The sequence below is a fragment of the Triticum urartu genome, chromosome 5A (genome assembly GCF_056163025.1).
Source record: "Triticum urartu cultivar PI428250 chromosome 5A, HENAU_Tu73, whole genome shotgun sequence".
NCBI classification, from domain to species: Eukaryota; Viridiplantae; Streptophyta; class Magnoliopsida; order Poales; family Poaceae; genus Triticum; species Triticum urartu.
Window position 1 is genome coordinate 460,451,762 of NC_141877.1, and position 20,419 is coordinate 460,472,180.

General features: G+C 45.1%; 1 protein-coding gene across 2 annotated transcripts; it reads left to right on the forward strand.

Annotated features, from left to right (window-relative positions):
- The first annotated feature begins 11,736 nt into the window (after window positions 1-11,736).
- Window positions 11,737-14,755, forward strand: LOC125556242 (uncharacterized). 2 transcript variants are annotated; one of them, XM_087526442.1, is made up of 2 exons: window positions 11,737-12,587; window positions 13,992-14,755. In XM_087526442.1, the coding sequence occupies exons 1-2, from the start codon at window positions 11,813-11,815 to the stop codon at window positions 14,264-14,266; spliced, it is 1,050 nt and encodes a 349-aa protein (XP_087382568.1). In that variant the 5' UTR covers window positions 11,737-11,812; the 3' UTR covers window positions 14,267-14,755. The 2 variants fall into 2 exon arrangements, with proteins under 2 accessions (XP_087382568.1, XP_048574971.2); XM_048719014.2 differs by having other exon boundaries at window positions 11,738-12,587; window positions 13,656-14,036.
- Window positions 14,756-20,419: the final 5,664 nt, after the last annotated feature.

Sequence of the window (20,419 nt, forward strand, 5' to 3'; positions counted from 1 at the left end):
TTCTCTGTGCCATCGCATCGCCTTGGCATGCTCTTTGTTTTGGAACAAACGTTTCAACCGTGGTATTATAGGAGCATACCACATCACCTTGGCAGGAATCTTCTTCCTGGGGCGCTCGCCCTCGACATCACCAGGGTCATCGCGGCTGATCTTATAGCGCAATGCACCGCATACCGGGCAAGCGTTTAAATCCTCGTACTCACCGCGGTAGAGGATGCAATCATTAGGGCATGCATGTATCTCCTGCACCTCTAACCCTAGAGGGCAGACAGCCTTCTTTGCTTCGTACGTACTCTCGGGCAATTCGCTGTCCTTTGGAAGCATATTCTTTATCATTACCAGCAACTTTCCAAATCCCTTGTCAGATACACCATTCTCTGCCTTCCATTGTAGCAATTCCAGTGTGGTGCCCAGCTTTTTCTTGTCACCTACGCAATTCGGGTACAACAATTTTTTGTGATCCTCTAACATGCGCTGCAACTTTTTCTTCTCCAAATCACTTGCGCAGTTTCTCTTTGCATCGGCAATGGCCCGACCTAGATCATCAACGGGCTCATCTGATGCCTCTTCTTCAGCTTCTTCCTGCATTGTCGGCTCAGCTTCTTCCCGCATTACCGGCTCAGCTTCTTCCCTCATTGTTGTATCATCGTATTCAGGGAACCCATGGCCAAGATAGCTGTCATCGTCCTCTTCTTCTTCATTGTCTCCAACATAAGCCCTCTTTCTCCATGCTTGGTCCAAACATTATAGTGGGGCATGAAACCGGACTCAAACAGGTGGACGTGAATGGTTCTTGACGTAGAGTAATTGTGACCATTCTTACAGCCAACACATGGACAAGACATAAAACCATCCGCCCGCTTGTTTGCCTTAGCCGCAAGCAGAAAAGTATGCACACCATTAATGAACTCGGGAGAGCATCGGTCATCGTACATCCATTGCCGGCTCATCTTCAATACACAGTACCGAGAACACCAAATTAATACAATACATAAAGTTCATACAACACTTAAATGCAACAAACAAATAACTCTCTAACTAAAGAATTTAAATGCAACAACAAATGCGATCAAGATCGCAACTAAGGTAACAATTGATCCAACAACATAATGATACCAAGCCTCACTATGAATGGCATATTTTCTAATCTTTCTAATCTTCAAGCGCATTTTCTCCATCTTAATCTTGTGATCATCGACGACATCGGCAACATGCAACTCCAATTCCATCTTCTCCCCCTCAATTCTTTTCAATTTTTCTTTCAAATCCTCGTTTTCTCTTTCAACTAAATTTAACCTCTCGACAATAGGGTCGGTTGGAATTTCCGGTTCAACTACCTCCTACATACAAATATCTATGTCAGCTTGATGGGCATAATTTGTCATAAACACGAAATGCAACAAATAGTTTTAAAAGAGAATATACCACATCCGAATCATAACAAGGGCGAGGGCCGACGGGGACGGATATCAAAACCATGGCACTATGTATAACAAACAACGTACGGGTAAGATAATTATACGAGTAACTATATATCCAAATCACACAAACATCAATTTTTATATAAAATTTCATGAACAAGAGGCTCACCACAAGGTGATGCCGGCAACGGGACGGTGCGGGCGATCTTTGGTGGTTACGACGGAGATTTAGAAGGCACTAAGTAAACCACACCTACATATGCAAACTAAGTGTTATTTTGACCTCAATTTGCATATAAATCAAATACTACCACATATAATTCCTCCCAAATTACTAAAACCCACAATTAATCACTATATAAACCAATGCAAGAGCTAATCTAGCAATGAGAGATGAAAGGACAAAGTTGCTAACCTTTGTGATCATTTGAATGGATGGGGGCTTGCAAATCTTGACAAATTTGGGGCTTATTTTGTGATGAACTCGAGAGGAAGAAGGGAAGAACAGAGGAGAGGGAGAGGGGAAAGGGGGAAGAACAGAGTGCTAGTGGACGAAGGGTTTATATAGGATGACCTTTAGTACCGGTTCGTGGCACGAACCGGTACTAAAGGTGCTGGAGGGGCCCCACTCTGACAACATCCTGCCACCACTCTCATTAGTACCGGTTTGTCGCACGAACCGGTGCTAAAGGTTCACCACGAACCGGTACTAAAGAGCTCCTCCCGCCTAGCCGTTGGAAGCAGCACTAATGGACACATTAGTGCCGGTTCTGTTACAAACCGGGACTAATGTGTCGGACATTTGACCCTTTTTCTACTAGTGTGACAGCAGGACCTACATGTGCAACACCAAATTGTAAGAAACCTAAATATTAGAATGATTCCTGCAACTGCACAATAATGTGCTATTAGCCAAAGGACCATGCTTGAAAAAACCTCGATGGTAAACCGCAGTGTCTCCCATTGTTTCCTTACAACACACATAAGGAAGATCTTGATCTGGTTAACTGAGAGTTGCCATACTATCAGTAGAATATGTATTGAGTACAGACAAACTGCAGAACTGAACCAAACAGTTAAATGGACACCAGACCAAATGAACCAAAATAGTTAACTGAGCACAACATTGCAGAGTAGAAACATGTATGAGAAGATAAGACAGTTAACAAAACAAAGAATGCTTGAGAACAGTACTACGAAATGTAGCAATTGTTGGACCAAAGTATTAACTGAACATTACATTTCAGAGGACCAAAGTGTTAACTGAACATCAGATTGCATATTAACATTACAGAGGACAGATCACTAGAAGGCACTCGCGGTGGCCTCGAGAAAACATCACGAATTGTATTTTAAATTAGACAACCGCCCGACGGTGTCGACGGTGGCCTCGAAGATGAGGTGCTCCTGCAAGATCTGGCGGTTGACACGCATGTCAGCCATAGCGACCTCGTTCGCACGTGCGGCCGCATGCTACTTAGCTCCACGTTATACTGCGTGTAAAATGGGTGTGGGAGGCTCTTAATTGAAGAAGGGGGCAGTGATTTCGGTGGAAGGTGTCGCTCTGTTAGTCGGGGCATGTGGGATGGGAAAGGAGAAGTATGGTGTGGGTGGGGTGTGGATTACCTGACCATATCGACGAGGCCACGCAGCAAGAAGAAGGGTCGGCGGCGAGGAGGTCGCGCAGCAAGAAGAAGCGTCGCCGGCGAGGAGGCGGCGCTGCAAGAAGAAGGGTCACCTGCGAAGAGGCGGCGCTGCAAGAAGAAGGGTGGCCAGCGAGGAGGCGGCATTGCAAGAAGAAGGGTCACCGACGAGGAGGCTGAGCTGCCAGTAAGCACCAGTGAAGGTTTGAACTTGGAAAGCAAGGAGGAACAGTGGAAATGTGGCTTTTGGTAGGAGGAAGGGGGCGGGGAGATAGATATTTCCGTGGTGGCAAAAAAATTTCGCTCGGTGCCGCAAGAAACTGGCGAGCAAGTGTGGTTCAAGCGGGGGCGGTGGACTATAGACACGGAGCTTCCTCCGTAAGCCAGACAAGACAATGCGCTAAGATATTTTATATCGTATCCCACACGATTCTTTCTAGTAAACTGTTTGTGGTATACTGATGTCTACTACACAACCTTCTTCTTATAGACGTTGTTGGGCCTCCAAGCGCAGAGGTTTGTAGGACAGTAGAAAATTTCCCTCAAGTGGATGGCCTAAGGTTTATCAATCCTTGGGAGGCGTAGGATGAAGATGGTCTCTCTCAAACAACCCTGCAACCAAATAACAAAGAGTCTCTTGTGTCCCCAACACACCCAATATAATGGTAAATTATATAGGTGCACTAGTTCGGCGAAGAGATGGTGATACAAGTGCAATATGGATGGTAGATATAGGTTTTTGTAATCTGAAAATATAAAACAGCAAGGTAACTAATGATAACAGTGAGTGAAAATGGTATTGCAATGCTAGGAAACAAGGCCTAGGGTTCATACTTTCACTAGTGCAAGTTCTCCCAACAATAATAACATAACTGGATCATATAACTATCCCTCAACATGCAACAAAGAGTCATTCCAAAGTCACTAATAGCGGAGAACAAACGAAGAGATTATTGTAGGGTACGAAACCACCTCAAAGTTATCATTTCTGATCGATCTATTCAAGAGTCCCTAGTAAAATAACAAGAAGTTATTCTTTCCGTTCAATCTATCCTAGAGTTCGTACTAGAATAACACCTTAAGACACAATCAACCAAAACCTAATGTCACCTGGATACTCCAATGTCACCTCAAGTATCCGTGGGTATGATTATACGATATGCATCACACAATCTCATATTAATCTATTCAACCAACACAAAGAACATCAAAGAGTGCCCCAAAGTTTCTATCGGAGAGTCAAGACGAAAACGTGTGCCAACCCCTATGCATAAGTTCACAAGGTCACAAAACTCGTAAGTTGATCACCAAAACATACATCAAGTGAATCACGTGATATCCCATTGTCACCACAGATAAGCACATGCAAGACATACATCAAGTGTTCTCAAATCCTTAAAGACTCAATCCGATAAGATAACTTCAAAGGGAAAACTCAATCCATTACAAGAGAGTAGAGGGGGAGAAACATCATAAGATCCAACTATAATAGGAAAGCTCACGATACATCAAGATCGTTTTGAATCAAGAACACGAGAGAGAGAGATCAAACACATGGCTATTGGCACATACCCTCAGCCCCGAGGGTGAACTACTCCCTCCTCGTCATGGAGAGCGCCGTGATGATGAAGATGGCCACCGAAGAGGGATTCCCCCCTCCGGTAGGGTGCCGGAACGGGTCTAGATTGATTTTCGGTGGCTACAGAGGCTTGCGGCGGCGGAACTCCTGATCTAGGTTATGTTCTGGAGGTTTCAGTATATATAAGAGGTTTTGGCGTCGAGAACAAGTCAGGGGGGGGTCTCCGGGCTGTCCACGAGATAGGGAGGCGCGCCCAGGGGGGTGGGCGCGCCCCCCACCCTCATGGGCAGCCTGGCACTCTTCTGGCCCAACTCTTTTACTCCATGGCCTTCTTCTGGTCCAAAAATAAGTTCCGTGAAGTTTCAGGTCAATTGGACTCTGTTTGATTTTCCTTTTCTGTAAAACTCAAAAACAAGGAAAAAACAGAAACTGGCACTGGGCTCTAGGTTAATAGATTAGTCCCAAAAATCATATAAAATAGCATATAAATGCATATAAAATACCCAAGGTTGATAATATAATAGCATAGAACAATCAAAAATTATAGATACATTGGAGACGTATCATATAACTGATTTTTTTCATTATGTTTTCAAAGACAAAATGGTGTTACGGAGGGAAAGGATGGTGTTTGAATTGCTAGAACATTTTATGTACAGTGAACATGCAACTAGTACATGAGTGTCGTGTTTAAATTTGGAATTATTCCGGGTTCGTTTGGCATTTTTATGCATTAATTGAGTTTCTGGGCATTTAATGTGCATAATTCAAATTTGAACTACAAGCACATGCTTCAATGCACTAAAGTTTGCTGAAAAATCACATGTGTGTCTTTGGGTGAATTTATAGGTCCCATGCAAGAAATGGCAATAAAATTCAAACATCTGGGTGTCGTGGCTCGGCCGAAATGATTGAGAAACTTGGTTTTTAATTCCTGTAAATCCAAAACACGGCTGAAAATCATGAAACTTGGCATGGTGTCATGACATGGCACCAACATGCTGCAGTAATTTTTTCGGCCGAATTGGTACAAGCTTTGGTTAAGCTTCTTGCAAACTGGAGCTTCACTCAAGAAGGCTCCTTGTTCCGGGAGGGAACGTGTCATCTCCGTGTGCGAAACGATATACTTACACTGCATTCTCATGTCTTAATTTTTTTACACAGGCAGATTAGACCAAATAGAAGTATCGTGCTAAATTTTGGAATTATTCTGTGTTCGTTTCGTTTTTTCTGTATTAATTGAGTTTCTGGGCATTTAATGTGCATAATTCAAATCTGAACTACAAGCATAGGCTCCAGTGCACCAAAGTTGTGTGAAAAATCACATGTGTGTGCTTGGTTGAATTTCTAGGTCACATGCAAGAGATGAGAGTGAAATTCAAACATCCATGCGCCGTGGCTCGATCAGAAAGATTGAAAAACTTGGTTTTTTTAATTTCTGTAATTCCAAAACACGCCTGAAAATCATGAAACATGGCATGGTGTCATGACATGGCACCAACATGTTGCGGTAATTTTTTTGCCAAATTGGGACAAACTTTGGTGTAGGCTTCTTGCAAACCGGAGTTTCCCTCAAGAAGGCTCGTGGTTCTGAGAGGGAACGTGTCACCTCCGTGTGCGAAACGACATACATACAGTGTCTTCTCCCGCCTTATTTTTTTACACAGCCAGATTAGATCAAATAGAAGTACCGTCCTAAATTTTGGAATTATTCCGGGCTCGTTTCGCCTTTTTTATACATTAATCGAGTTTTTGGCATTTAATGTGCATAATTCGAATTTGAACTACAAGCACAGGCTCCAGTGCACCAAAATTGTTTAAAAAATCACATGTGTGTCCTTGGATGAATTTCTAGGTCCCATGAAAGAGATGGGAGTGAAATTCAAACATCTGGGCGTCGTGGCTCGGCCAGAAAGATTGAGAAACTTGATTTTTTAAACTTGTAATTCCAAAACATGTCTGAAAATCATGAAACTTGGCATGGTCTCATGACATGGCACCAACATGCTGCGGTAATTTTTTTGGTCGAATTGGGACAAGCTTTGGTGTAAGCTTCTTGCAAACCGGAGCTTCCCTCAAGAAGGCTCGTGGTTCCGAGAGGGAATGTGTCACCTCCGTGTGCGAAACGACATACGTACACTGTCTTCTCCCGTCTTATTTTTTTACACAGCCAGATTAGACCAAATAGAAGTACCGTGCTAAATTTTGAAATTATTCCGGGCTCGTGTTGCCTTTTTTATACATTAATTGAGTTTTTAGGCATTTAATGTGCATAATTCAAATTTGGACTATAAGCACAGGCTCCAGTGCAACAAAGTTGTTTGAAAAATCACATGTGTGTCCTTGGGTGAATTTCTAGGTCCCATGCAAGAGATGAGAGTAAAATTCAAACATCTGGGCGTCGTGGCTCGGGCGGAAAGATTGAGAAACTTGGTTTTTTAATTCCTGTAATTCCAAAGCATGCGTGCAAATCATGAAACTTGGCTTGGTGTCATGACATGGCACCAACATGCTGTGGTAATTTTTTCGCCGAATCGAGACAAGCTTTGGTGTAATCTTCTTGCAAACCGGAGCTTCCCTCAAGAAGGCTCGTGGTTCCTAGAGGTAACGTGTCACATCCGTGTGCGAAACGACATACATACACTGCCTTCTCCCTCCTTAATTTTTTTACACAGCTAGATTAGACCAAATAGAAGTACCGTGCTAAATTTTGGAATTATTGCGGGCTCGTTGCGCCTTTTTTGTACATTAATTGAGTTTCTGGGCATTTAATGTGCATAATTCAAATTTAAACTGCAAACACATGCTCCAATGCACCAAAGTTGTTTGAAAAATCACATGTGTGTCCTTGGATGAATTTCTAGGTCCCATGCAAGAGATGAGAGTGAAATTTAAACATCTGGGGGTCATGGCTTGGCCGGAAAGATTGAGAAACTTGGTTTTTTAATTCCTGTAATTCCAAAACACGTCTGAAAATCATGAAACTTGGCATGGTGTCATGACATGGCACCAATATGTTGCGGTAAATTTTTTGGTCGAATTGAGACAAGCTTTGGTGTAAGCTTCTTGCAAACCGGAGCTTCCTCAAGAAGGCTCATGGTTCCGAGAGCGAACGTGTCACCTCAGTGTGTGAAACGACATACGTACACTGCCTTCTCCTGCGTTAATTTTTTTACACAACCAAATTAGACCAAATAGTAGTACCATGCTAAATTTTGGAATTATTTCGGGTTCATTTGGCCTTTTTTATACATTAATTGAGTTTCTGGGCATTTAATATGCATAATTCAAATTTGAACTACAAGCACATGCTCCAGTGCACCAAAGTTGTTTGAAAAATCACATGTGTGTCCTGGGATGAATTTCTAGGTCCCATGCAAGAGATGAGAGTGAAATTCAAATATCTGGGCATCCTGACTCGGCCGGAAAGATTGAGAAACTTGGTTTTTTAATTCCTGTAATTCCAAAACACGCCTGAAAATCATGAAACTTGGCATGGTCTCATGACATGGCACCAACATGATGTGGTAATTTTTCTGTCCGATTTGCGAAGGCGCACACATTAACAATCAACAAAGTCATTTTGGAACAAGTGTTGTCACGTTACAAATCAGAAACACAAGTATTATTAAAACCGTGGGCGTTCGACTTACAAATTACGTGCGGCCACGCGTCCCTTATTTTATTGGCTAGGAGGTGCCGTGCGGGGTAGCTATTTGAGTATGGGAGGCGTCCGATCAGATCCCTGCACATGCTCATCGGGAGAAGAACCATTTTGACCGCTACCCGCCGCGCACCTCCCTCCCAGCGTCTCCATTAATGGCGCCCGAGCACTTGTTCTACGGCGTGGCTATATGTCTCACTGGACTGAGGTGTAAGAGAGAAAAATGAAAATCTGAAAAGAAAGTTTTGCACGGATCTTGATGTAAGATCCGACGGACCTATATAGCATCGACTGTGACTTATAGCAAGCATGATGAATATAAGGACGATGACATTGGATAATAATTGTATTACATATTTATAAACATAATTAAAAAGCCACATGCGGCAACGCCCGATATACACAAGGGCAAAAGAAAAAGGAAGACAACTAGTCTCCGCGGCGGGCGGCGACGACCTCTTTCTTGTCCTCAAGATGCTGGTCGAGAGCATCTACGGATTCCTCCACCAGCCTTCTACGCTCGATGCGCAGCATGGCATTCTCGTCCATAAGTTTTTCGACGATGAGGCCGGTCCTCTTCAACAAGGCAGTGGTCTGCTCCTGCTGCTCTGCACTTCCGACGATCTTCACCCTCAGCAGGTCGCACTCAGCCCGGAGCTTCGCATTGCTCTCATTTAGTTGCCGGATGATGTCGGTAGACTGTTCAAACGAGGCTTGCAGGTCATCCTGCAACCTCGCTCACTTGGAGATCTGATCCATCTGCCTAAGGACGAGGGCACACATGCGCCTGTAAGAGTCCCCGCCTGCCCGCGAGGCATTTTCCCAGGCCGCCGCGGAGCGGGAGGACATCTCTGCCGCATTCGCGGCGCGGTGGGACGTCTCTTCTGCTTCTGTGGCGCGGCCGGACCAGTCTGTTGTTTCGACGGCGCGGCGGGTCCTCCGTGCTGCTTCGGCGGCGCGGCGGGACCTCTCTGCTGCTACGGCCGTGCGGCGGGACATGTTGGCTGCTTTCGCGGCGAGGCAAGACATCTCTCATGCTCCCGCTTCCAGGCTCGCCTCTCCCTGATGGCAATCTCTCGACCCAGAACTCACGCTGGCCATGGCGGACGCAAGGGAACGATGATGAATGACTTGTTTGTTTTTGAATTTTTGTGGATGAAGATTTGAGGAGGAATGTGTAGTCATCTTGAAGTAGTGGTATTTATAACCGCGTAGTAATACGCTCCTAAGTGGGAAACCGTTTAGGTTTTGGTCGGTGTGAACAGGTTTGCAATTTGGAATGTGACGGGACGCGACCTCCCTGTTCTTCTAAAAAAATTGTGACGGGACGCATGCTCAAAATTTACTGAAGGTTATAAGTGCGGCACTATTCCCGGAAGGTGTAACGTGGGCCATACGCCTTCTCGGCCACGTACATGGCGTTTGCACTATAGGGTGCACCACAATAGGCAATGTCAGCACCATCGCGCATGGTTTTTTTAGTTAAAATGTGTGTGCCCGTCTAGCGCACACTGGTTGATCTATCTAACTTTTTTAGTTTATTGTGGCTAATCGCAAAACTCTCATCCATGTGAAGTGTATGCCATCAACCGCAGACACTTTGATTTGGCTGACCCATTTCTGTTCTGTTGCCTAATCGCAAACAGTTAATCCTTCTGAAGGGTATGCCCTCAATCACACACACCTTGATCTGGCTGGCCGTTTCTTTTGTGTTGCCTAATTACAAACAGTTCATCCGAGTGAACCATATGCTGTGTATCGCGCACGCCTTCATCTGGCTGCCTGTTTCTTTTGTTCCTCCTCATCGCAAACAGTTAATTGAACTGAACCGTATGCCCTTCGTCGCACATGCAATTAAAACCTGAACCGTGTTTGATGCATCCGTCATCGCAAACGTTTTATACATTTCTAACGGTTTTCATACAACATCGTTTGCGATTATAGCATCGCACACAGTTTCTCGAAGGGTCTCTGATCATAGTGTCGCGTTAGCAGCATCCTGCAGTAGTGGTAGTTTAAAACAATATATTTTTTACATAACCTACATATCCAATTAGGCAGAGCATGGAAGTGCTTTGTGGACAATTAATTTTTAAAACCCAACTGTAATCCAAACCCTAAACTTAATCCATAAATTTCCCTTTATTTCCCCCAATATATACTTTGAAACCCTATTCCTATAACCAAAACTGTGGGCGCAAAGAAGAGAACTTACTAAACGCAGCCGAAGGACAAGGCCCACTAGTGGCTCCTCGTCGGAGTGGCCTTGACTGCCCAGATGAAAGCATATGTCATTGTGTATTTGGGACGATTCCTCCTAGGAGTGTCAGATAGCCAGGCACATGACAGCTCCAGCTCGTCTCTGCTGGGACGATCTCCCAGTCGGCAAATTTAGACTTGTCGGAGTCGAATATGCTGCCCGACATGTCAGAGGAGGCTGGAGATCGCTGGCGAGGAGCTGGGGGAGGACGGAGCGGCAGAGACTGTAAGTGGATTGGAGTGGCAAGTGGCTAGGGTTTCGTCTGAATGTAGATATGATGGAGATACTTGTGGTGTCGGGCTAGGGGAGCATGGACCGGCGTGACAGATGTGGCTAGGCGGGTTTGGGCCTCCCCATATCCGCCCTAAATACGGGCTAAGTATGAGAGGTGTCGGTCAGCCTGAACGTATATGGACGATTTGGATGGTGCGGCTGGATCATGATTTCTTGACCGGTCACTTACCGGGTCTTCCGCCCTGATGTATGTGAGTAATATATGGGATTTGTTGTAGATGCTATAACATTAACATGTCCAAAGTCCAAACTTCTCTCTTCAACTAAAAAGGGAAATAGCGAACCAACTTGTAGTTTGATGGTTAAAAGGACATCGGTTTCTTTAGCATACGAGAATTTAAATTTTAGACTTGACACTGATACTCGTATTTTTCTAAATTTATTTCAGGCCTACAAACTATGTGTGTTTAGTAAGAAGAGATGTTTTCGTCGACTACGAATATGCCGTCTCGGTTTTCTTGGAGGTGCTCATAGGTAGTGGCGGATCTAGGCCCCAGACCCAGGGGTGGGGGGGGGGGGGGGTGGGGAGGGGGGTTGTGTGCGTGCGGCCCAACTCCTTTGTACACCGTAGCACAATATTGTAGCAATTACTACAGTATACAGAGGGGGCCCGGGGCGACCCGCTGGGGTGGATCCAACCCTGCTCATAGGGATAAGATGTGTGGGCACGCATTTATAGGGATGAATATATGTACGTATGAGTGCGCGTGTACGTTAAGAAAAATTAAAAAAGAAATAATTACTGCTTTGCTGACAGACCGGGACCCACCACCCATCGCGAGCAAAAGAGGATTTCTACTGCTGTAAAAGATACTTTTGGGCGCCCGCGCTGCCCTCCCCCAACCGCGCCTTGGTTCAAAACGAAAGGCTTCGGTTGCTCCACGTCATCTGCTTTGTTCTTACGCTGATCCGGCCCCGCGCGCGCGAGAGAGAGAGGCGAAGGAGGCGGTCATGGAGGCGGCGATCGGCGACGACCACACCTGGTACGAGTTCCTCCCCATCCTCTCCTGGATCATCGCCGACGCCGCGGTGGCTCGCCAGACGCTGGAGCAGGCGGCGCAGCAGCTCGACCTTGCCGCCGCGGAGGCGAACCGCCTCGCCGCCATAGCCCATTGGGCCTCCTACGCGACGGTCCTGTGTCTCCTCCGCCGCGACATCTACGTCGCCCTCGACCTCGACCGCGACCGGGTCGCCGATCTCCGCCGCGAGGAGCCCCTCGCCGCCGCCGCCGCTGAGCCGGGCCCGGGCGCCGCCCTGCGCCCCAACTGTGGCCTTCTGGTCAACGTCGGCTGCGGGATCGACCTCCTCCTGCGCACCGAGCCTCCCGAGCATGTCATGCACTCCTTCTCGCTGCGCTGGGAGGACCGCGACGCCTGGTACCCGGGCTGGCTCCACCGCGTGAAGAGGGAGGTCACGCACGCGCTCCACAGGCTGAACCACGCGCGCTCGGAGGCGGAGCGTGTTCACCCGGATCTGGCTCGTTTTCTCGCCGTGCCGATGTCATCGGAGCCCGAGGGAGCGGCCACCGCCGTCGAGGCATGTGTCGCGACCGCCGAGAGGTGCGGCACGGCGGCTCAGCACGCCCGTGAGGCCTCGGAGAATCTGCGCCGCGTCCTGGTCACCCTGCGAGGCATCCGCGAGGACATTCTGGATGAGCCGCCTCCCAGACGCGTGATGCAGTTCTTCGGCCCGCCGATCGCCGACGCCGACGCCGACGCCGACGCAGGTTAATTTGTTTACTCTTTCTCGCCTAGCTTCCTTTCCTTCCTGGTCGCCGACGTACCGTCAACAAGCTTGGAGAATCTACGTTTGAGGTCTTGCTCACATGATTGTTTGCTTCCACGTACAGCCGGAGCAGCAGCCGGAGATTGAACCCATGCTTCGTCTCAAGTTTTGTTTCCAATTCATGCCATGACTAGAATTGCGTAGCCCTCTGATTCTGAAGCCACCATCGGGTTCGATCGGGTTAATTTTCGCCACTGTCGATCCCATCTACGTACAGAACAGTTTTGGTGAGATGGGCAGAGACTACTGTGACATGGTTGCCTGGCTTGTACATCAGTGATCGCAAAGGCTAGTCTACACGCGCTTAGATGGTATCGATATGCATTGCTTGCCTGGTACTCTGGTGAGAGGACACAAGTCGATTGATTCGACTGTACCCAGCCCTGAGTGTTGTCAATTGTCATGGCTGGGCTGCCTGTTTGATCGTCATCTTTGGTTCCGGTTTCGATGACTGAATCTGGAATTCAGTTAGACAGCCAAAATCACCACACCGCAATATTTCTATTTGATTGTGGTCAAATGGTTGGACTGTCGTCTATCTATATCTACAAAGTATCTGCAGTTTGCTCATAGCTAGCTAGCCTTGATCATATGCTTATACATATCTGTGCCTTAATTTGTTCAGTACACGGTAGCTGTTAATTTGGTTTCAGTTTACTTAATTTGCATGTACCGCCAGATGGAGATAGAAACAGTATCAAACGTATGTGTTTTCTGAAGTCAATGGATATTGATAAGACAGGTCTTTTAATGGTCCTCTCAAAGCATATATGTATTCACCACGAGTGACATCCATCAGCTCTTTTTGGTCACAAACATGCTTGGCCGCACGTCCTAGATAGTCTAATTGCTCCATGTTTTATGCTCAGAGTATTCACATAATAGATAGTGCCTAGTGACCATAGGTTGTATCTTATGAACTTCTAGGCCTATGTCCATTCCGAAAATGTCATGTTTTCCTCCAATCCTGAGTCTTCTACAGTTCTACTGATGCATTATGTTTCTACAGGGAAAATGCAAGCCTCAATTGTTTGTGCACTAGTGAGAAGGCTAAGCATATATGCCTTCAAGATAATTAAGGATGTGGGGTTACATCAGACTAATCCTTTTGGAGCCCAAATCATCCTGGATCGAGTGTAATTCTTGCATTGTGTGCTGCTCCCTCTGCAACTACTGAGGGAGTAGATATCAGGGAGCTTCGGAAAAATTACACTCAATACAAACAGGGACATAGACCGTGTTCGTCACTGCAGTGGATTATGATATAGTTTTGTCAATTTTTACTTGTTATATTATTTATTGATCAAACTTTTTTTTTTGGCTTTGATGGCTAATTTTTCCATAGCGGGTCATGAAATATGTCCAATGCAATATAGTCATCAACCACAAACTGAGTATCGGAGTAATCATCTGGGGCACAGACATTGTCCCATACAATGGTTCATCAATCCGTGGGGCATCTTCTTTCGGTCTCTAATAGTTCCAGGATACACACCTGAAGAATATGAAGGAAACAAGGAGGCCAAAGGCTTAACTGCTACTACCACCATGCATAGTAAAATAAACATACTAACCAAAGAATGTTGGTCTAGGAATGACCGGTATCACAATTGTGGTTAGAAGGAATATGTGGACCATTTGGTATTTGGTTGTGCTCTAGCTAAACTGGCATGGAAGGTGGTTCTTTGTGCATTTCCCTTGAGTTTACATGTTAGGAGGATGTTTGTTGGGAAAAGTCTAGAAAACCATAAATGCAGTGTATTTCAAGCAACAATTTGACAGCGACCCTTAGCTACGTGGTCTTCTAACCTCTTGTGCTCTTCTACATAAGGAATACACTCAAAGAAAATTTGTGGAAGGAGCGCGGATGCCCAAAGTGGCAGCTTGGATAAGAAGTTACAATTGGCGCCGATGATGAGACAAGTTGATGGATGAAGTTCACTCCCTTCCAACGTGAAGAAAAGAGCGTACTTTTCTGTTCTATTGACGGCGCTCTGAAGCGGAGCTTGTATGCTTATGTTTTGGCATTGTAATAAGTGTAGAATGAATCGTAATGTTATTATTGTTTTTTACTTTGTGCCTGCCGAAGACAATATGAATTTACTTCACAATCTTATTATTAAAGGAGAGTTGGCGGTCGTAGGTGTGTTGGTGAAGCCTTCCTTCCCCCACGTCCTACATTAACTCAATCAAATCAAATCTTTTACCGCGCCTCATTTTATGGGTGTAAGATAGTTGCATTAACTCAATCAAATCAAATAATTTAGATATATGTCTGACATGGGAAATCAAATCATTTTTTGCATTAACTCAATCAAATCAAATCACTTCCTACATTAGAATATGTTGGGTGTAAGGTATATGTCGGACATGATTGATATTGAACCAATATATATGCCCCATTGCAACGCACAGACAATTACCTACTTTCTCTAATGGGAATTTAGGAGGTCCCGTTGCCTCTCGAAAATATCATATAGTTTTGCATGCTGCTTCATTTATGATATTTTCATGGGAAGGACTAGTCATGTGTGTACTGTTGCAACGGTGATGTAGAAGGTTTTACAAGTTTATATGGTTGTTAGTTGCCAGAGTCTTGCAGATACGCCGAAGTAATGCCACAATGTTTGTAATTCTAGTATGTTACACGGGATTTGTTGATAGTATATGGTACATTTACTACGTTTGTTGACTAAGAATAGAATGCACACATGGCCATTGAAGTTGTGAATCAGTCCTTGAACTCAGAAACCGTGCATGAACCATCCTCAAACATTGTAACGGGGTCCATCAATCCCCCCCCCCCCCCCCCCCCAAAAAAAACAAACGGCCTCCTCTACATATTTCAGAGATGCAAGTTTTATATAAATCTATACCTACTAATAAAGGATGTTGAGTTTCTCTAAAAATTCCATCCGTCCCCTACGTGGGTGAGGGGCAAGCTCCGCATCTTTTTTCCAGTCGATTGGAGGGTTCATTAGCCAATTAAATAGTACCACCTTGATCTTTTACACCTAATCCCACCAATTTATATATGTTGTTAAATTTCTTGAAAAATCAACAAGCATCCACAGAATCCAAGAAACAGAAAGAACAAAGAGAAAGACTTGATAAAGGAGGGAATGAAGAGAAACATTCGATAAAGTAGGGAACATGTATGGCTCAAGCAAATTAGATCATGGCCCGGAAGGAATTATTAATGATCTAAAGACCCGAAAGGAATTAACTCCCAAAGATTGTGTGTGTGTGGGGGGGGGGGGGTGCCGTGAATATCAAAGGATGACGTTGCACCATCAAAGGCATTAGTCACCATAATCAAAGGCGGGGTTTTGGGACACGATGATACACGAGAAAAAAAGGAGAGACGTGACTACTAAGTCGGTCACAACATCACATGCATGTCGGCTCCTGTGCTGTGCACACTCAGTCACCCTAAGTCTCTATACATGCTATGCTGGTGGGCTAATTGAACATGATGCATTCCTATGATGGTTAGTTAGATCCTAATTAAACGAACTGGTGGGCTAACTAAATTGGATCCATGAGGTGCGTAATCAAAGAAGAACAATGCACTTTTTTAAATCAAGAACAATGCACGTGGTCTACGATATTTAGTTAGATCCTAATTAAACGAACTTGTGGGCTAACTAAACTTGATCCATGAGGTGCGTAATCAAAGAAGAACAATGCACACTTTTCAAAATCAAGAAAAATGCATGTGCTCTATGATGATTAGTTAGATCCTAATTAAATGATGCGGTGTTCTTTGTGGTTTGGAATGCGAGGACTTGTTCTACGCCCTATGCAGCTGCCCTTGGCACAATGACTATGGACGGCTATGGCGGGTATATGGAGCATTCCCAAGGTGGAAACTATCACCAACACTGGTACAGAATGGATCATACATTTGCATGATGAATGTATTTTCATGTTTGGCTCCCTGTCATCATGACTCTAGCGGAACTAGCACGTGCGGAACGGGGTATATCATGGCAAAGTAGCACTGTCAGTGGAAGCATAATGCCGGTACCTTTGTGGTTACATCGATACATTATTGAACATACAACAACATCCAAAGGTTGGTCGAGAAGGGGAAGAGGGTGGTCTCTGAAGGAAATATGCCCTAGAGGCGATAATAAAGTTATTATTTATTTCCTTATATCATGATAAATGTTTATTATTCATGCTAGAATTGTATTAACCGAAAACCTGATACATGTGTGAATACATAGACAAACAGAGTGTCACTAGTATGCCTCTACTTGACTAGCTCGTTGATCAAACATGGTTATGTTTCCTAGCCATAGACATGAGTTGCCATTTGATTAACGGGATCACATCATTAGGAGAATGATGTGATTGACTTGACCCATTCCGTTAGCTTAGCAGTTGATCGTTTAGTATGTTGCTATTGCTTTCTTCATGACATATACATGTTCCTATGACTATGAGATTATGCAACTCCTGTTTACCAGAGGAACACTTTGTGTGCTACCAAACGTCACAAGGTAACTGGGTGATTATAAAGGTGCTCTATAGGTGTCTCCGAAGGTACTTGTTGAGTTGGCATATTTCGAGATTAGGATTTGTCACTCCGATTGTCAGAGAGGTATCTCTGGGCCCACTCGGTAATGCACATCACTATAAGCCTTGCAAGCATTGTAACTAATGAGTTATTTGCGGGATGAGGTATTACGGAACGAGTAAAGAGACTTGCCGGTAACGAGATTGAACTAGGTATTGAGATACCGACGATCGAATCTCGGGCAAGTAACATACCGATGACAAAGGGAACAACGTATGTTGTTATGCGGTTTGACGATAAAGATCTTCGTAGAATATGTGGGAGCCAATATGAGCATCCAGGTTCCGCTATTGGTTATTGATCGGAGATGTGTCTCGGTCATGTCTACATAGTTCTCGAACCCGTAGGGTCCACACGCTTAAAGTTCGGTGACGATCGGTATTATGAGTTTTTGTGTTTTGATGTACCAAAGGTAGTTCGGAGTCCCAGATATGATCACAGACATGACCAGGAGTCTCGAAATGGTTGAGACGTATAGATCGATATATTGGACGACTATGTTCAGACACCAGAAAGGTTCCGGAAGGTTTCAGACATATACCGGAGTACCGGGGGGTTACCGGAACCCCCCCGGGGGATTAATGGGCCTACATGGGCCTTAGTGGAAATATAGGGCAGGAAGGGGAGTGTGGGGCGCGCCTCCCCAAGGCCCAAACCGAATTGGTTTAGGGCAAGGGGGCCGCCCCCCCTCTTTCCTTCTCCTCCTCTCCCTTTCCTTCCCCCTCTCCTACTCCTACTAGGAATAGGAGGAGTCCTACTCCTAGTGGGAGTAGGACTCCCCCTTGGTGCGCCTCTCCCTGGCCGGCCGCCTCCTCCCCCTTGCTCCTTTATATACGGGGGCAGGGGCACCCCAGAGACACAACAATTGATCATTGATCTCTTAGCCGTGTGCGGTGCCCCCTCCACCATAATCCACCTTGATCATATCGTAGCGGTGCTTAGGCGAAGCCCTGCGTCGGTAGCATCATCATCACCGTCACCACGCCGTTGTGCTGACGAAACTCTCCTGTGAAGCTTTGCTGGATCGGAGCTCGCGGGACGTCATCGAGTTGAACGTGTGCAGAATTCGGAGGTGCCGTGCATTCGGTACTTGGATAGGTCGGATCGTGAAGACGTACGACTACATCAACCACGTTGTGCTAACGCTTCCGCATTCGGTCTACGAGGGTACGTAGACACACTCTCCCCTCTCGTTGCTATACATCACCATGACCCTGTTTGTGCGTAGGATTTTTTTGAAATTACTACGTTCCCCAACAGTGGAATCCGAGCCAGGTTTATGCGTCGATGTTATATGCACGAGTAGAACACAAGTGAGTTGTGGGCGATACAAGTCATACTGCTTACCAGCATGTCATACTTTGGTTCGGTGGTATTGTTGGATGAAGCGGCCCGGACCGACATTACGCGTACGCTTACGCGAGACTGGTTCTACCGACGTGCTTTGCACATAGGTGGCTGGCGGGTGTTAGTTTCTCCAACTTTAGTTGAACCGAGTGTGGGTATGCCCGGTCCTTGCGAAGGTTAAAACAACACTAACTTGACAAACTATCGTTGTGGTTTTGATGCATAGGTAAGAACGGTTCTTGCTCAGCCCGTAGCAGCCACGTAAAACTTGCAACAACAAAGTAGAGGACGTCTAACTTGTTTTTGCAGGGCATGTTGTGATGTGATATGGTCCAGACATGATGCTATATTTATTGTATGAGATGATCATGTTTTGTAACGGAGTTATCGGCAACTGGCAGGAGCCATATGGTTGTCGCTTTATTGTATGCAATGCAATCGCCCTGTAATTGCTTTACTTTATCACTAAGCGATAGCGATAGTTGTAGAAGCAATAGTTGGCGAGACGTCAACGATGCTACGATGGAGATCAAGGTGTCGCGCCGGTGACAATGGTGATCATGACAGTGCTTTGGATATGGAGATCAAAGGCACAAGATGATGATGGACATATCATATCACTTATATTGATTGCATGTGATGTTTATCCTTTATACATCTTATTCTGCTTTGTTTGACGGTAGCATTATAAGATGATCTCTCACTAAATTTCAAGGTAAAAGTGTTCTCCTTGAGTATGCACCGTTGCCAAAGTTCGTCGTGCCGAGACACAACGTGATGATCGGGTGTGATAAGCTCAACGTTCATCTACAACGGGTGTAAGAAAATTTTACACACACAGAATACTCGGGTTAGACTTGACGAGCCTAGCATATGCAGATATGGCCTCGGAACACTGAGACCAAAAGGTTGAGCGTGAATCATATAGTAGATATGATCAACATAGTGATGTTCACCATTGAAAACTACTCCATTTCACGTGATGATCGGTTATGGTTTAGTTGATTTGGGTCACGTGATCACTTAGATGATTAGAGGGATGTCTATCTAAGTGGAAGTTCTTAAGTAATATGATTAATTGAACTTAAATTTATCATGAACTTAGTACCTAATAGTATCTTGCTTGTTTATGTTTGATTGTAGATAGATGGCCCGTGCTGTTGTTCCGTTGAATTTTAATGCGTTCCTTGAGAAAGCAAAGTTGAAAGATGATGGTAGCAATTACACGGACTGGGTCCGTAACTTGAGGATTATCCTCATTGCTGCACAGAAGAATTATGTCCTGGAAGCACCGCTGGGTGCCAGGCCTGCTGCTGGAGCAACACCAGATGTTATGAACGTCTGGCAGAGCAAAGCTGATGACTACTCGATAGTTCAGTGTGCCATGCTTTACGGCTTAGAATCGGGACTTCAACGACGTTTTGAACGTCATGGAGCATATGAGATGTTCCAGGAGTTGAAGTTAATATTTCAAGCAAATGCCCGGATTGAGAGATATGAAGTCTCCAATAAGTTCTATAGCTGCAAGATGGAGGAGAATAGTTCTGTTAGTGAACATATACTCAAAATGTCTGGGTATCATAATCACTTGACTCAACTGGGAGTTAATCTTCCTGTTGACAGTGACATTGATAGAGTTCTTCAATCACTGCCACCAAGCTACAAGAACTTCGTGATGAACTATAATATGCAAGGGATGAATAAGACAATTCCAGAGCTCTTCACAATGCTAAAGGCAGCGGAGGTAGAAATCAAGAAGGAGCATCAAGTGTTGATGGTCAACAAGACCACCAGTTTCAAGAAAAAGGTTAAAGGGAAGAAGAAGGGGAACTTCAAGAAGA